This window comes from Tripterygium wilfordii, chromosome 7 (assembly GCF_013401445.1).
Source record: "Tripterygium wilfordii isolate XIE 37 chromosome 7, ASM1340144v1, whole genome shotgun sequence".
In the NCBI taxonomy this organism is placed as follows: Eukaryota; Viridiplantae; Streptophyta; class Magnoliopsida; order Celastrales; family Celastraceae; genus Tripterygium; species Tripterygium wilfordii.
Genome location: NC_052238.1, coordinates 2981993 through 2995968, shown reverse-complemented (window position 1 = coordinate 2995968; position 13976 = coordinate 2981993). Strand labels below are relative to the sequence as shown.

Below are 13976 nucleotides of genomic sequence, written 5' to 3'. Positions count from 1 at the left end.
CACGAAACGGCGCGCTCCGACTTTTTTATTTGTTTATTTTTTTTTGGTGCCATAATACAAACAAAGTTGCAAACAATAAAAAGCTGTCCACGTCAATATTCAGTTTATTTAAAAATGGGTTAAAAGCATTGTGGATGATTAAATCTTGTGTCACTTTCCAAGTTTCCATTGTAAAGGGCCAAAAAAAAAAAAAAATATATATATATATATATATATATTAGGGTACCAAAAAAAAACATATCTTTCATTATCATTAGCATCGATATTATGGGAAGTCAATCCCGTTTGGATCAAGGGAAGAAGCCATGAAAAACGCTAGCACTCTTGGGCATTTCAGTTCAGCACAAGCCCAAAAATCTTCGGTGACTGCCGTTGGAGGATCATATGGAGGAAGTAAACTTGTTCACTACTATTGCAAAAGTACTATAAAAGTCTTCTCGAAGTCAGAATGGTTAACCATGTGTCTTTGCAGAACTACACGAGTATTTTCCCATGATTTTATCTCTCACTAACATTGTTGGTCCAAGATTCCTCATGATTATACATACCAACACAGAAATAGAAGAAAATGGTTATGAAGACACAATTTACAAACCTGTAGTTTGAAGACAAGATATTGAACCATTAAGTCATTGCAGTCTGCATAAAATTGCGATTGTGTAGGAGCTACAACTTACACTGAAACAAGTCATGAATAGCAACTTCCAGATCTTATTCATGAGACAACTGTGATGCCAAAAGAGTTCCTATAATATGTTTCTGCAATGGCTAGTCAGCAATAGTTTCTTTTTTTTACTCCATGCTGCAAATGGTAGGAATTAACATGTACGGAAGTGATTTCCTACCTCATGCCAAGTTATAAACTGCTACAAAGGACATCAATACACTTCCCATCCACAGCTTCCCATCCTTCTCTTCCACTTCGCTTACCGCTTTAACAACCTTCCCCTGATTGTCTTCCAATATTTGCAAAAGCTTACCCTCTGGACTGTATTTAGCAACAACTCCATGAGGCCTGCCCCCAATGTGAATCAGGAAATGAATCTTAGCCGAGATAGGGAGCTTGAGCAAAGCCATCCTCAGTCGTGGATATAGTGCGCATATGTGAGTGTACAAGTTCCGACGACAGTGGATCGCCACCCAAAATTCACCCTTTTCATTGGTTCTGACATTGTCTGGAAATCCAGGTAAGAGAGCTAATACCTCTGAAGTCCCTGCTTTCTCTCCTTTCAACCAGTATTTGCTCAATCTGCATCCAACATGTTGAATGAGTATGTAGAAGTAAAACAGCGCATACTGTAGAACTCATGAATAATGTAAGAGAACTCGGGATGCTTCAGTAATTGTAAAATTCATGAATAATGTAAGTTCCTCAAGAGCAATCTGGTGAATTCAAAGGTGACACTCTTATGGATCGATCCAGAGTAAGCGGTAGTGGCATTTTCTCAAGGAATTTAAGCTAATCAAAGGATGTCAGTTTTCCTTAGATACAAAGCTGAATGAAGCAAAATATTAGCTCCAAGCAACAAAAACTGGGGAAAATAGAGAAATGCAACCAAACTTACCTGCCAAGGGATCCTTCACAAAAGACAAAGAAAGCTCCATCCTTGCTTAAGGAGACACCATTTGGAAATTGAAGATTTCTCACAAGTTCAGTGGTTTCTTTTGTTTTCGGGTTATACTTTAGGACCCTCCCGCTAATGTCCCCAGAAAAAACCAACTGCAAGAAGTTCCTACAAAGGATTTATTGTGTCAGCTGATGCCTAATGATGACAATGATTGACAAGGGAAAACCAACATCAATCACACAACACCAGGAAACACTTGCAGCCCTCTTGAAGGTATCCAAGACCAGCTAAATGAATTCAAGGAACTTGGAAAATAATTTAACAAGCATCAAACATGATTTTGGCTAAGTCAGATCATGTGTATCACTGAACAGGATTAATGTCATTCGTAAGTGGCATTCTTAATACCATCTGACACTTGGGTCATCCACCTCCCGAAAAAAAGAAACATCAAAACCATACCTCCTCTGGTATTTGGTGCTGCTATCTGTAAAGTAGATGTTACCCTCCTCATCTATGTCTAGATCATTAGTAAACCTCAGCGGGACACCTTCGGCCTCAGTGGTAAGTGATGTTGCCAATCCACCTTCTGGCCCCACCTTCATCAGCCCGAGATATGCATCTGCAATGTATAAATCACCAGTTTTCTTATCAAATCGAAGCCCCAAAGGCCTACCACATATATGCTCATTCTTCATGTAACTCAGGGGAGATGCCTTTGGATTACACAAATCTGATCTGCATCCAAAATCATATTCGTAAACGTTTATTACATGAGATACCCAAAGGTACCCAAAAATCATTCCAACTTCAGAGAGATGATATAATGCATAAGTATAAGTGAGAGTTAGACCCCTTCTTTAAGCAAGGAAAGAAGCTAAATAAGTACGCTAAATGATAGGACCATGAGGATGTTAAAGTCTACCTAACCACTAGTGCAACATACCGGTCACCGTATTGAGAAACACTGAGACGACTGGTATGTCTTCACAATATGGTCTTTTGCAATAGTATGAGAATAATTGAATTAGTTGGAGTGGTGGGTTAAAAGAACATTTTTTCTTCCCCTTCTTCACTTTCACAATACTAAAAACTTGCATGGGCCTCCCAACCAATGACTACCAGTTCGGTCCCAAAACGCAAGTCAAGGCACCAGAACACATTAATTGCACACAGGACACCACCCCTGAAACACTCTAAAATCAAAACCCAGGGCCAGGGCATCCTGCAGAAGACAAGACAATAAAACAAAACAAAATCAAAACACCAAAAAGACCGACCTATTGTCGGAAGTGTAAGCGAAATCGGTCCATGTCTCGCCATTCCAGAACAGAATCCTCCCATCAGCGACGCCAGTGTAGGGCCCGCGTCCTTGCGGGTCAAAGGCCATGCTCTCGGGTCCCTGGACCTGGTTTAGGAACTTGATTTCCGATTTTTGCAGCAAATTCTGGGTGTCTCTATCTGTAGGGACCTCCGCCCAAGGAGGCAGCTCAATTTTGTGCGCAACGAAGTCCGGGAAGTCGGAGATAGCGCCGTGGTTGAACGGGTCTGTCGCACAGTAGATGGAGACAAGGAGGAGCAGGCCAGCAAGGATCGCGGTCGGAGTCATTTCCGGTAGACAGAGAAAGTGTTGCAGTCGTGTATAACTTAGCTGGATTTGGTTTGGTTGGCCTTAGAGTTGGAAAATCGGAGCACGCTCCTGGGGTTTTAGATCGTTTATGGTGGTAGTTGGGGAATGTGTTGTGAGTTTACTGATACGTCCATATTGTTAGGTTTTAGCTGAAGACTCGCTGGTTTCTCGATTTCTCAACTAGACAACTACCTTGTCTGTCTTATTAGCCGCTATTGTGACACGAGAGCACATTATCCGATCTTATCCTATCCTGCCATTATAACAACAATTCATGCAGAGAATATATACTATGAATTCCATCCAATTGACACAAAGTCCAAATGCATGAGAAAAATGGCTTCACAGTTCTTTAAGTGTTCATTATTATAAAGCTTTGAAAGACTACTAAAACTTTGAAGGTCCTCAATTATCCATGTTCATTTGGGCCCAACATTCCTTTTAGTTTGTAAGCTCAAGTCCAGTTAAGTGATTGTGTGTGAGTCTGAGTCTGTGTCTGTGCCTAGTCTAAATGGGCTGACCCCCTCAATGAATCCTTCACGCTTCTTGACTCTTTGGGTCCTATCATACTGGGCCTTGTTTTAGGCTTAAATGGCCCATGGACATTTTCATTTCTACCTGTTACTTGGAATCTCCCTCTCTCTCGAACTTCACCCTAGGAGCGGTCAACAGGAGTACACGTCAGCTTCACTTGCCTTTGCCCAGGCACACCACCACAGGCCTGATGCGGTTCCAGTGGGTAGGGGTGTTCAGCGGGTCTGCAAACCCAGTCCGGCCCGGAGACCAAAACCAACCCGGAGCTTATCAAGCTGACCCGAATCATTATTTATTGGTCCGAACCAAACCCGGCCTGAAAAATTAATAGCAGGACCGGGTTCCGGGTTAATATTTATGTCATTCTTGGGCTATCGGGTCACCCGATAACTCGTCCCACAATAATTTTTAAATTGAATGTTTTTGACTTTGTGTCAAACTATGTGTTTTTTTGTGCTTTTATAGCCATTTTACCCATGCTTCTCTTTCAACTTTTACGATGTGGGATAGTGACATGTCTAACAATTTGATTTTGCATGTGTTTCTCATTGCGATTCTCACTTGTGATGGGAATTTCTCAAACAAATATTTGTGCCAGCAAGCATTGTACAGTCAATGGGATAGGTGAAACAAAAGCATTGTACAGTCCAATGGCATGATGCATCAAAAAGATTTTTGAAGCTCAATTAGAGCTCAACTAGTGCTCCTTAAGAATCTTAACCAAAACACACAAACACTGAAACTTAGTTCACTTTTTAACCAACACACAAACACTGAAACACCCCTAAACATAGCTCGTCTCAGTCTCCTCACTCTTTCACCTGGTCTAGTTAAAAGGTGGTGTTTCAGGGAGAAAAGAAGGCTTGTATTGGTGAAGACAAACAATTTATTTTTATAGAAATATAATATATATATATATATATATATATATATTTTTAAGCAACTTGTTAGTTCACTTTTTAGTATCCCACATTGTTTATAAAAAGAGAGGCACATGGAACGGGCCTTTAAAGCACAAAGAAGTTTTATCAAAAAAAAAAAAAAACAGAGCACAAAGAAGCCCTTGAACAGTGAACGGTTTGTTTTAATGTCTTTTTTCTACCGGGCCACCGGCTTAACCCGATCTGAACCAGATAGCCCGGTGGCCCGAACCCGGAATATTTTTTTCATGGTTAACGGATCGGGTCTAGAGATCCTAAAAATTATCGGGTCGGGTCAGATCTGGTCCGATAACCCGGAACCCAACCCGATATTCACCCCTACCAATGGGTTGGGTTTGCTACCATGGGCCTCATGGCACGGGGTAGTCTTCTTATCTCAAATCGGGCTGATCCTAACTGGGTCTCGTGCCAGAGTTCTTACAGCCTATGGATCTATTCTCAAGCCCAATAAAAGTCATCGGCTAGGGTTGCGTTCATCCATATCATAAAAAATTCTGTCCAATCAACATAACGAAATAAAATTCTGACAAGAAGTTGCAAATAAGAAATTGTGACTGCTCATCAAAGAATCAAATATTTCTGTCCAATCATCAGGTATACAAGAATGGGCTAGTATCACACTTTCATGGGAACCTAAGTAGTTAGGAAATGCTTGAAAGAATCCAACTTTGAATAGGATTCAGTTGTTTGATTCATTTTTTTCCATGCTTAAACACCTAACAAAGGTAAGATTAAAAGAATGCTAACCTTGCAATACAAGATGGGGACTAATACTACAAAAATGATATGGATACATCAACGGCCAAATTCTGACGGATCGAAGGGATTAAAAGCTCTACTCGACACTTACACATCCACAACTCTTCTATAGAAAAGAACATAGGCAGCTGAAGTCTTTATCTTGTCCTGGCTGATTGGGTGAACATGGCTATCATCAAAGTCATACCACCGATCACCCCCGTGCTAAAGAAGAACAAACACAAATAAAAGCTCTGTAAGATAAAAGGAAGACGAAAATGGCAACAACTCTGAGTGCAAAAAGAAGGACCATATGATTAGCAAATTCAGGTAAGCAAAACAGAAATTCAAGTAATCAGGCTAAGTCCAGGTATAATAACAAAAAAAATTACACTGCATTTATCTCATAAGCTAAAAAGTATTATATCATGAAGATACAATAAACAGGTCCCTTGTGTCGGAGACCTATTATGCATGATCGACTTTGAATTAGTGAACAGTATGCTTAGCCCAACAGATATTGGGTGGGAGGCCAGGCTGAGTTTTATTCTTCTCTATATAATTTCAATTGAAATCAGTAATCAAAAGAAAGTTCTCCATCAAATATGAAGAGAAGAATGAGAGAAAATAAAGAAAAAATTGAAAGTATGAAACACTTACATGGACAAATGCAGTGTAATGACCACCTCCCATGCTTCCATAGTGATTGCTGATAGCATAAAGCATGTAACGATGAGATAGCTGGCCATTTTTGTACGAAATGTAGGTTGACAAATCAAGATCATCAACAGGGAAGTCAACGTACGCCTCCAGCTTGTTTTTCATGAACCTACTGTATGAGAACCTTTTTAAATGAATAACCAGAATCTCTGGCAATCTCCAGAGATCTAATTTTTTACTGGCTTGTTGGTGTTTTTTGCAACTTGGGCAGTACCTGAATTACATCCAACAATAGCTGTCATCAGAAAGACCTAAATAATGATCCAAAGCATGCATGAGAATTTAAGTGGTATCTACAACTTCAGTTACAGACCAAGCCTCGATGGAGATATTATAGCAGAAAATGTTATTTGACATGAATGCCACGTATGCATCTTAACAAAAATGACAATTAGTTGTGGAAACCTATTGTATGGATTGAGAATATGAACCAATCACCAGAGAGTGATTCAGATAAGGATGTTCATGCTAATTTGTGCCAAAACCTTTGTTGGAAGTTAAATATGTGAGCTAAGAAGGCCCCAGTTAAATCCTTAGAAAATACAATAACTGGCGTTTTTTCATTATACGCGAAAGAAGTAGGCAGTTATAGCTTCTCTCTCTCATTAAATTGAAGAAAATACAACCAAATAATTTTTACAGAAAAAAATCGGAAAGTTTCCAAGTTAGATATGGAGAAGGGCTGCAGTAGGTTGACAACCTGTGTGAAAATAAACATGAATCCAATTACAAGAGATAAATGATCCATTTTCCCTCAAGACAAAACAAAATGCCAAGGAATGCTTCTGCAAACATGAAAAACTATGCAGAATGATGTCACTTTTTTTTATAGAAGAATGATGGCACTTACTAATTGGAATCAAGGAATGTAATAACTCCCACAAATGCATCAGGAAAAAAAATCTAGCAATGAAAAATTAAGTTGCAAAAATTTTCTAGCCGTTTAGCAAGGTAAGTATGTAATGCTGACCACATGTCTTCAGGTCCAAGAGGCTCTTCCTTCAAAAATGCTTCAAGGCACTTGTACAGAGAAATCGACTCCTGGGGTCTCTTTGCAAAAATCCCAGACTTGAAAATCTCAGGCAATGAGCTTAGAAGACGTGTATCATATTGTTCACTATGCTTTACTGGCCAACATACAAGCACATTCAACCGCCTGGGCACTCCTGACATCTTTAGTGGCTCATTCATTTCTATCTTGGATTCCTTAACTGTTGCCTTCTCATCTGCTAAATAAAACTGCAGTTCACCATCTGAGGTTGAGTCAGTCCGTTCAGACTGTTCAGTATTAGAGTGGTTTGAATTCCCATCTAAACTAGAACTCAAGTTCTCCTCCATTCCTGCAACTTCTCCAATTGAATTTCTCTCAAAACTATTATCATAATTGGTAACATCTTCAGCAGGTTTTCGAAATGGAGTAAGGAGTTTGAGATACAGATTGCAGATGTCAGGTCCATTAACAATTTCATGAAATTTTCCCATAAGAGGGATTCCAAATGCCATCCAACTTGAAGTCAGTTTATCATGGATATACCGTCTGACAATACAAAATTAATTAGATACCTTAACAATGGAAGGTGAAGCATACCAAAGATAAGCAATATTGATAGCACAACTCAGAAAACTGGGCATAATGGTTGTGAAAGGGCTGTAGCAAAGTGACAAAAAAAGAAGTGCATTTTGTAGTTTTTTATGAGTAGAGACAGATTAAATATGTCATAGAATGATATAGATATCAACAACACAGGATATGATGGCTAATTTGAAAGAAGAAAATAGCATGATGCACAAGTCTCCAAGGTGGAACAGAAAAGTGTGATAATTTTGAGCAGCAAAAGGACATGAATCATTGAAGAGGCACCAAGGTGGAACTGCTACCAAGCAACAGAAAAGTGTGAATCTTGAATTGACAACAATTACGTGGTAGGTAATCTTTCTTGTATCTTGGCTCTGCACTGAAACTATGACCCAGAGTTTGACACACACTGAAAGAAGTTACTAATTGAAATGATGATGCACAAAACAAAATAGTACTAGGATTGAACATCAGAACTTGAGAATCAGGTGCTATAGCAAAATTACTATGAATACATGTTATATACGGCAATACAAAATAATACACAGGAACATGCAGATATAGTCAAAGAAAAACGAGGGTGCCTTCTTTCCACACTTACGTGGTAATACTTATATGTTATCCCTAAGTAAAATGTACAGTGACTCACATGAAGGACAAACACCAATGAGAATCAAAGTTGAAGGATAAGGAACTAGATGAACCATATGATCAAACTAAAAACTCAAGGAACTTACTCCTCCATTTGCTCATGCATAAAAATCACCAAAGGTACTTCGTCAAGACCTTTTGCCAGCCGATATGCAACCAGTCGGTCATCATCTCTAATTAACGATAAAGAATCAGCTGGCTCCTCTAGATAGCGTATAATACGATTGTTGTATACCTGTACAGGATTCAATAGTTTCAGCGGACAAATTATGTAACAAATACAAACATTCATTAGGAACCAAATAACGTATCCCGGTTACGAGTTATTTATTATACCTCTGCCACCAAAAGGGTCTCATCAACCCCTAAAGAACATGCGAGGCTTAATGCTTGGATAAGATCTTCACATTTTCCATTTTTGGGCACATTAATCGTATACTGAGAAGGCTTAGCATTTCCATTGGTACTCATTAGAGTTAAAGTCATTGTACGCATCGTTGTTGAAGGTAGAGGTAGTGATAGGTACATGAATGGATCAAATGTAACCGAAACCTTTTTACAGACAGGACAAACCAGTGTTGATTTATATTGCCCCTGGGAAGGAAATAAGCGCAATGAATTTGGTAAAATAGGCAAAAACAATTACCATAAAAACAGGAATGCAAAATAACAAAAGAAGCTCAATTGACTACAGGATCTAGCAAGATCCAGATCATGTGTGCCCGGTAAATGACAAAATCAGGTTTCTATAATGATAAAAATAAAATAGAGGATAATTTTTAAAAGATGACGTAACTGAAGAAACGTACTTGACAAACATCAACAATTATAGAGTCATTACGGGCCAGATGATACCGCCAATAATCATCTGCTACTTCTTCAACTGGCCGACTGTCTCCATCCTTGGCTTCTACATAAGGCTTGTGTTTTACACGGTTCAGATCCTCATGGAGTCCGTCCAATAAAAAAGAAAGAACCTCCTATGACAAGAATGAGCAGGTTAAGAAAATATTTACCCCATATTATATGTCTATCCATCCAGTATTCATCTATCTGCATTTGTGCAAGCAGATAATATTACATACTTTTAAGTTTTAAACCACCAGCTACAAAAAAAAAGAGAAACAGGAAGGAGAAAGGAACAAAAAATAAAATTTCTGTTTGTGAGGGAAATTTAACTTCACAGACCTGCGAATCATGCTGGTTAAAGCCACTAAATTGAGGAGCAAATCGAGCAAGTTTTGACTTGAATGTTCTTGGTGCCACTGGAGTTGCTCCAGGGGCCCATAACTTCCTCAACAAATCCCCAAATGCTAAAGCAATCTCACCCTGGAAAATAAATGGAAGCTCATCAACAACAAGGAGGAAGGATGGGCTATCTAAGCAGTAGTGCAAAACCCCTCACAGAAACATGTTCGCTAAAGATATCACAATTTGAACTCGAAATCACAAAAGTAAAAGTAGATTGTGACATACATTCATGCCCAACAGGTTTTCATGATTTATTTCCCTAGCATAATCTCCAAGAAAATAATCTACAAGCTTTGGTGTGTGTGCCAAGCACTGGATGGCACTGTTCATGAAGCAAGTATTTCCAAGGTTTTGTAATCCCGTTAATCCCAGTGAACCAGCTTCACCAAATCTTCCAGAGAATGATGAAGAATTCGTACGAAAAAAATTGGGGTTCAAACTCCCATTGAATGAACTAGCACCAGAAAATTTTGTCCCAACAGATTGTGTCATATCATCCTTCTTCCCTTCTCTGCACTTCAGGGAATCTGATAACCCATAAACTTGCAACTCAAGAAAAATCTGTACACAAGCAAAATCGCATTGATAAAAACTAAGCACATGTGCATTAGAATGGTGCATAAATGAAATTATGTGATGGCCAATGAACCATGAGCCATCAATCATAATCAGATTCATCACTTGATGTTAGAACAGTGATCAGAAACATTAAAGTAACCTAACAGCTAGCAGGGTCCCACAATTTTAATAAAATGTGAATATAAGCATCTTATTTTCTTGTTGGAAAGACTGAAGATCGCCATCAAAGAGTATAGTTATTGCTACGGAATCTAACATCAATACAAGTATGCAACAGAGGGACCAGGCCTAAAAACTGGATGATTGATCAAGCGCAGTAACGGCACCAAAATGAGAACCACCACAATTCTAAAATCAATTAACGAGTCACAGAATTTGAATTGGATTGCTAACAAGTTATCCCTAATGTATTTAGTTCTAGGATGATAAGGATTTCAATTTGATGCATAGTCACTCATTAAGCCAGCAAATAACAGTGAGAAACATAAGACGAAGAAATCCCTCACCTCCTGATCTGATTGCCGCTGGCAGTCTTTTGGGATCTTGTTTTTCCCATTCAAGAAAAATAGGGTTGTCTGCCCAGAAAAATCCCATATGCGCAACTGTGCACAAGAAAAAAAATAGAAAGCCATCCTCTTCTGCTGAAAAAATCTCATCACTAGATGAAAACTTACCATATCTGACTCGACACTGAAAATCTTGCAGGCTCTTTTAAATAGCTCAACCGCATTGTCCTGAGAAAAGACCAGCATATTATATGTCGAAAAGCAAACAGAAAAACTTCAATAAGCAATACCACATTACAACCTAATGATTCAAAATATTTCGGAGACACAATTGTAATATTTTGACAAGTTCAGAACATATAAAGCAATATCACCTAATGATTCAAAATATTATGGCCCTAGAAGCTATATGGTTGCAGAATGCGAGATCAGATAAGGGAAGCAAAGTTGTAATATCGGAACATGACTGAAATATAACCATAAAAATGACGACCATGCTTAAATTGGTATGTTTTAATTCATTAGATGACAAAGGGAACAAGGTATATTACTCTGCAACGATATGGTGAAGGCAAGCTGGTCCTCTAGTTTTTTTTCTTTTCGTTCTGGCTGGAGAAAGGATTACCAGTAGCCTCAGATGATTGAATATTTCTGGTCATGGTTCAATTCGGAAAGATCAGAGTGACTTTGGCCCGATATGAATGTGCTTCTATGCACACATGGCGCACTCAGGCATGTGTGTATGGATATATTTAGTCGTTAGACATGATTAATTCCAGCCGTTATGGTGCTTCAAACATGACGAACTTAAAACAGAAAGAATGATAATGTTAGACAACCAACCTTTTTGCTAATTTTGACTCCCAATGAATTTGTTTCGTGGAAGATAGAAAGCCTGAGTTGTAATGGATAGATGTCACCCATGTCATCTTCTCCAACTGAAAAACATTTTCCACCCTGTATTGCAGCTTTAACATCACTATGCCTGCATGAAAGAGCAGGTAAATAGAAAACCCAAAGACAGGGCTATGCTCCTATTGATGTCAGAGGCATTGAACCATCAAACTAATTCATGAAATTAGCATGTGATAAATGACAAGATATATTTCAATGACCAACATCAATAGGCCGGACTCCAAGAGCTATTACTAGTTGAAGCTATCAATCTTCAAACAAGTGGCAGCTGCCAGAAATCCCAGTGCAAAACCTCCATTACCAGAAGAAACTACAAAGCAAGAAAACTATCAAGCCAGCAGTACAAAAGTTCTAGAAGTTGTAGCATCTAATGCATAACCTACAACTAACTCAGACTACATAAACTAATTCGCACAAAACCTCAATTTCATGGGTAAAACCCTAGTACTTTCCACGTTGCAACGAAACTAAAAATATATATATATCATAAAAGCCTCCCAGAAGCCAATCTCGGAACACTCACCACTTTAGCGCCTGTAACCACATATCTCCAGGAACCAACGCAAAGTCCCGCCCAGAGACTCCTACTTCGCCATTCTCACGATTCTGTGCAGAATCCTCTTCTCTTCTTAAATTGAACAGGAGATCCGAGTTGAATATATTGTTAATGATCTTCATGGGACCCCCATAAGATGATCCCTGTGTCGCTGTGTAAAGAACTCCTTTGTTCCCATCACAATCACTCGACTTCTGTGCATCTTTCCACCACCTAATGACAGAAATTCACATCTCAATCAAGCCCATACTCTAAATCAAATCGCAAATGCAGTCAAACAAGATACTTTTAAAGTGAAATAACTCAGGAAACAAATAATTCCGCACGTGGTTCACTAGCAATAGAGAAAAAAAGGACAGGTAAAACAAAAGAATGCTTAGCTTGATGCAACCAATTTGTATCAAAATTCAAAACAAAGCACATTCTGTAGATTCAATCAGATTGCCAAGTGCAAGTCACCACGGTCAGGAAATATCTAGAAAGGAAAGAAAAAATGCATGCAGTGTTTGATTCCAGAGAAATCGCGGTATTAGGAAAAAAAGGAAACGAATAAAGGAAAACAACAAAAAAATAGAGGTTTCAATCACAATACAACAAACAATGCTTTTGCTAATCGATTCCAATCGACAGAGACTGGAAAGATTAGTTAAAGCAGCGAAACGCCACCTCCTAGAGGAATTGGAAACGAGCAATTAGATTCTGATTCTAACTACAATGCGTGGTTTATATTTGAAAATTTATGGAACCAATTCGATTAAAAGAACCAGAAACATAAAAAAGAAGTGTTATTGCATTGCGAAGAAGAAAGAAGACCTGTAAGGAACGAAGTAGACTCGCATGTCGTTGTTGGTGGTGGCGGACGCATCAAGGTCGGGATGCTGAGCGGAATCCGATAGATCTTCGGCTAAAGCCCCCATTTCGGACAGATTTAAAGCTGAGAAAATGAGAGCTCAAAGATTCATATAGAAAACCATGCAGATCATCTTATGCGACAGAGAGAGAGTGAGATAGAGAGAGCGGATTTGCAGAGAGAAACAAATGGAGCTTTTTTCTCTGTCAAAGAGAAACGGAGGAGGTAAATAAGAAATGACAATAATGTAAATTATGAATGTGAAATTTAGGGACAGAGAGATTAGACCGAGAGATTGAGAGACATTATGCGGAGAAAAACAATGCATCTCAATATATCTGTTTATTTTTTAAAAAATATTTAGCCTTTTAAATTTATTTATTGTCCTAAATTTCGCACGTAAAAATGTGATATTAAATTAGAAACACTTTTTATTTTTTTATTTTTTTAATTCATCACCAAACGCGAAAACTGACGAAAACTGCGTTCCCAATTTTCATCATAGAATTATCACTATTGAAAACTGCTTTCCTTTGTTGTTGGTAGCTAGCTTTGGACCTTTGGTATATTCCATGCATGATTTGGTTCAATTACTTACAGGGAAAGAAAAGAGAGATTGATTTGGAGGAAAAAAAAAACAAACCTCTCAAGAAGTTAGCATATGTGCACATATGCATAAATATCTCAATATGTGAACCCTTTTGGGGGCCTACATAAAGCAATTCGCAAGTCAGATTAGGTGAGGCCCTTTTTTTTGTAAGCATCATTAGTTTGGCTGCACCACATAACATGAGCTCAAAAGCAGCTGGCACTCATGTTGCATTTCCATCATTAAAGAAGGCTCATGTCAACCACTCGAGGATAACCCAACTTGTTAACCATCTGGAGTTAAAGACAAAAAGAATCTCGCCCGAAATCAAAAGTTCAATTCTAATATGCTATTTCTAAACTGGTAGGTCTA

The 13976-nt window shown here is 38.6% G+C and overlaps 2 protein-coding genes across 5 annotated transcripts; both read right to left on the bottom strand.

Moving 5' to 3' along the window:
- Positions 1-485: 485 nt before the first annotated feature.
- On the bottom strand, positions 486-3398 carry LOC120002175 (protein STRICTOSIDINE SYNTHASE-LIKE 3). The gene is made up of 4 exons (XM_038850803.1): positions 2849-3398; positions 2031-2306; positions 1566-1733; positions 486-1249 (listed from the first exon to the last, which is right to left on the bottom strand). Exons 1-4 carry the CDS (start codon positions 3175-3177, stop codon positions 847-849), a joined length of 1176 nt encoding a protein of 391 aa, XP_038706731.1. The 5' UTR covers positions 3178-3398; the 3' UTR covers positions 486-846.
- A 1816-nt stretch (positions 3399-5214) lies between these two features.
- LOC120002174 (ubiquitin carboxyl-terminal hydrolase 8) lies at positions 5215-13310 on the bottom strand. Of its 4 annotated transcripts, none has more exons than XM_038850799.1 (13): positions 12979-13310; positions 12133-12378; positions 11538-11679; positions 10863-10922; positions 10695-10790; positions 9835-10170; positions 9547-9687; positions 9168-9338; positions 8695-8952; positions 8445-8593; positions 7102-7668; positions 6072-6345; positions 5215-5636 (listed from the first exon to the last, which is right to left on the bottom strand). In XM_038850799.1, the coding sequence occupies exons 1-13, from the start codon at positions 13080-13082 to the stop codon at positions 5520-5522; spliced, it is 2661 nt and encodes an 886-aa protein (XP_038706727.1). In that variant the 5' UTR covers positions 13083-13310; the 3' UTR covers positions 5215-5519. The 4 variants fall into 4 exon arrangements, with proteins under 4 accessions (XP_038706727.1, XP_038706728.1, XP_038706729.1 ...); XM_038850800.1 differs by having other exon boundaries at positions 10695-10763; XM_038850801.1 differs by lacking the exon at positions 12979-13310 and adding an exon at positions 11814-11919 and having other exon boundaries at positions 12133-12273.
- Positions 13311-13976: the final 666 nt, after the last annotated feature.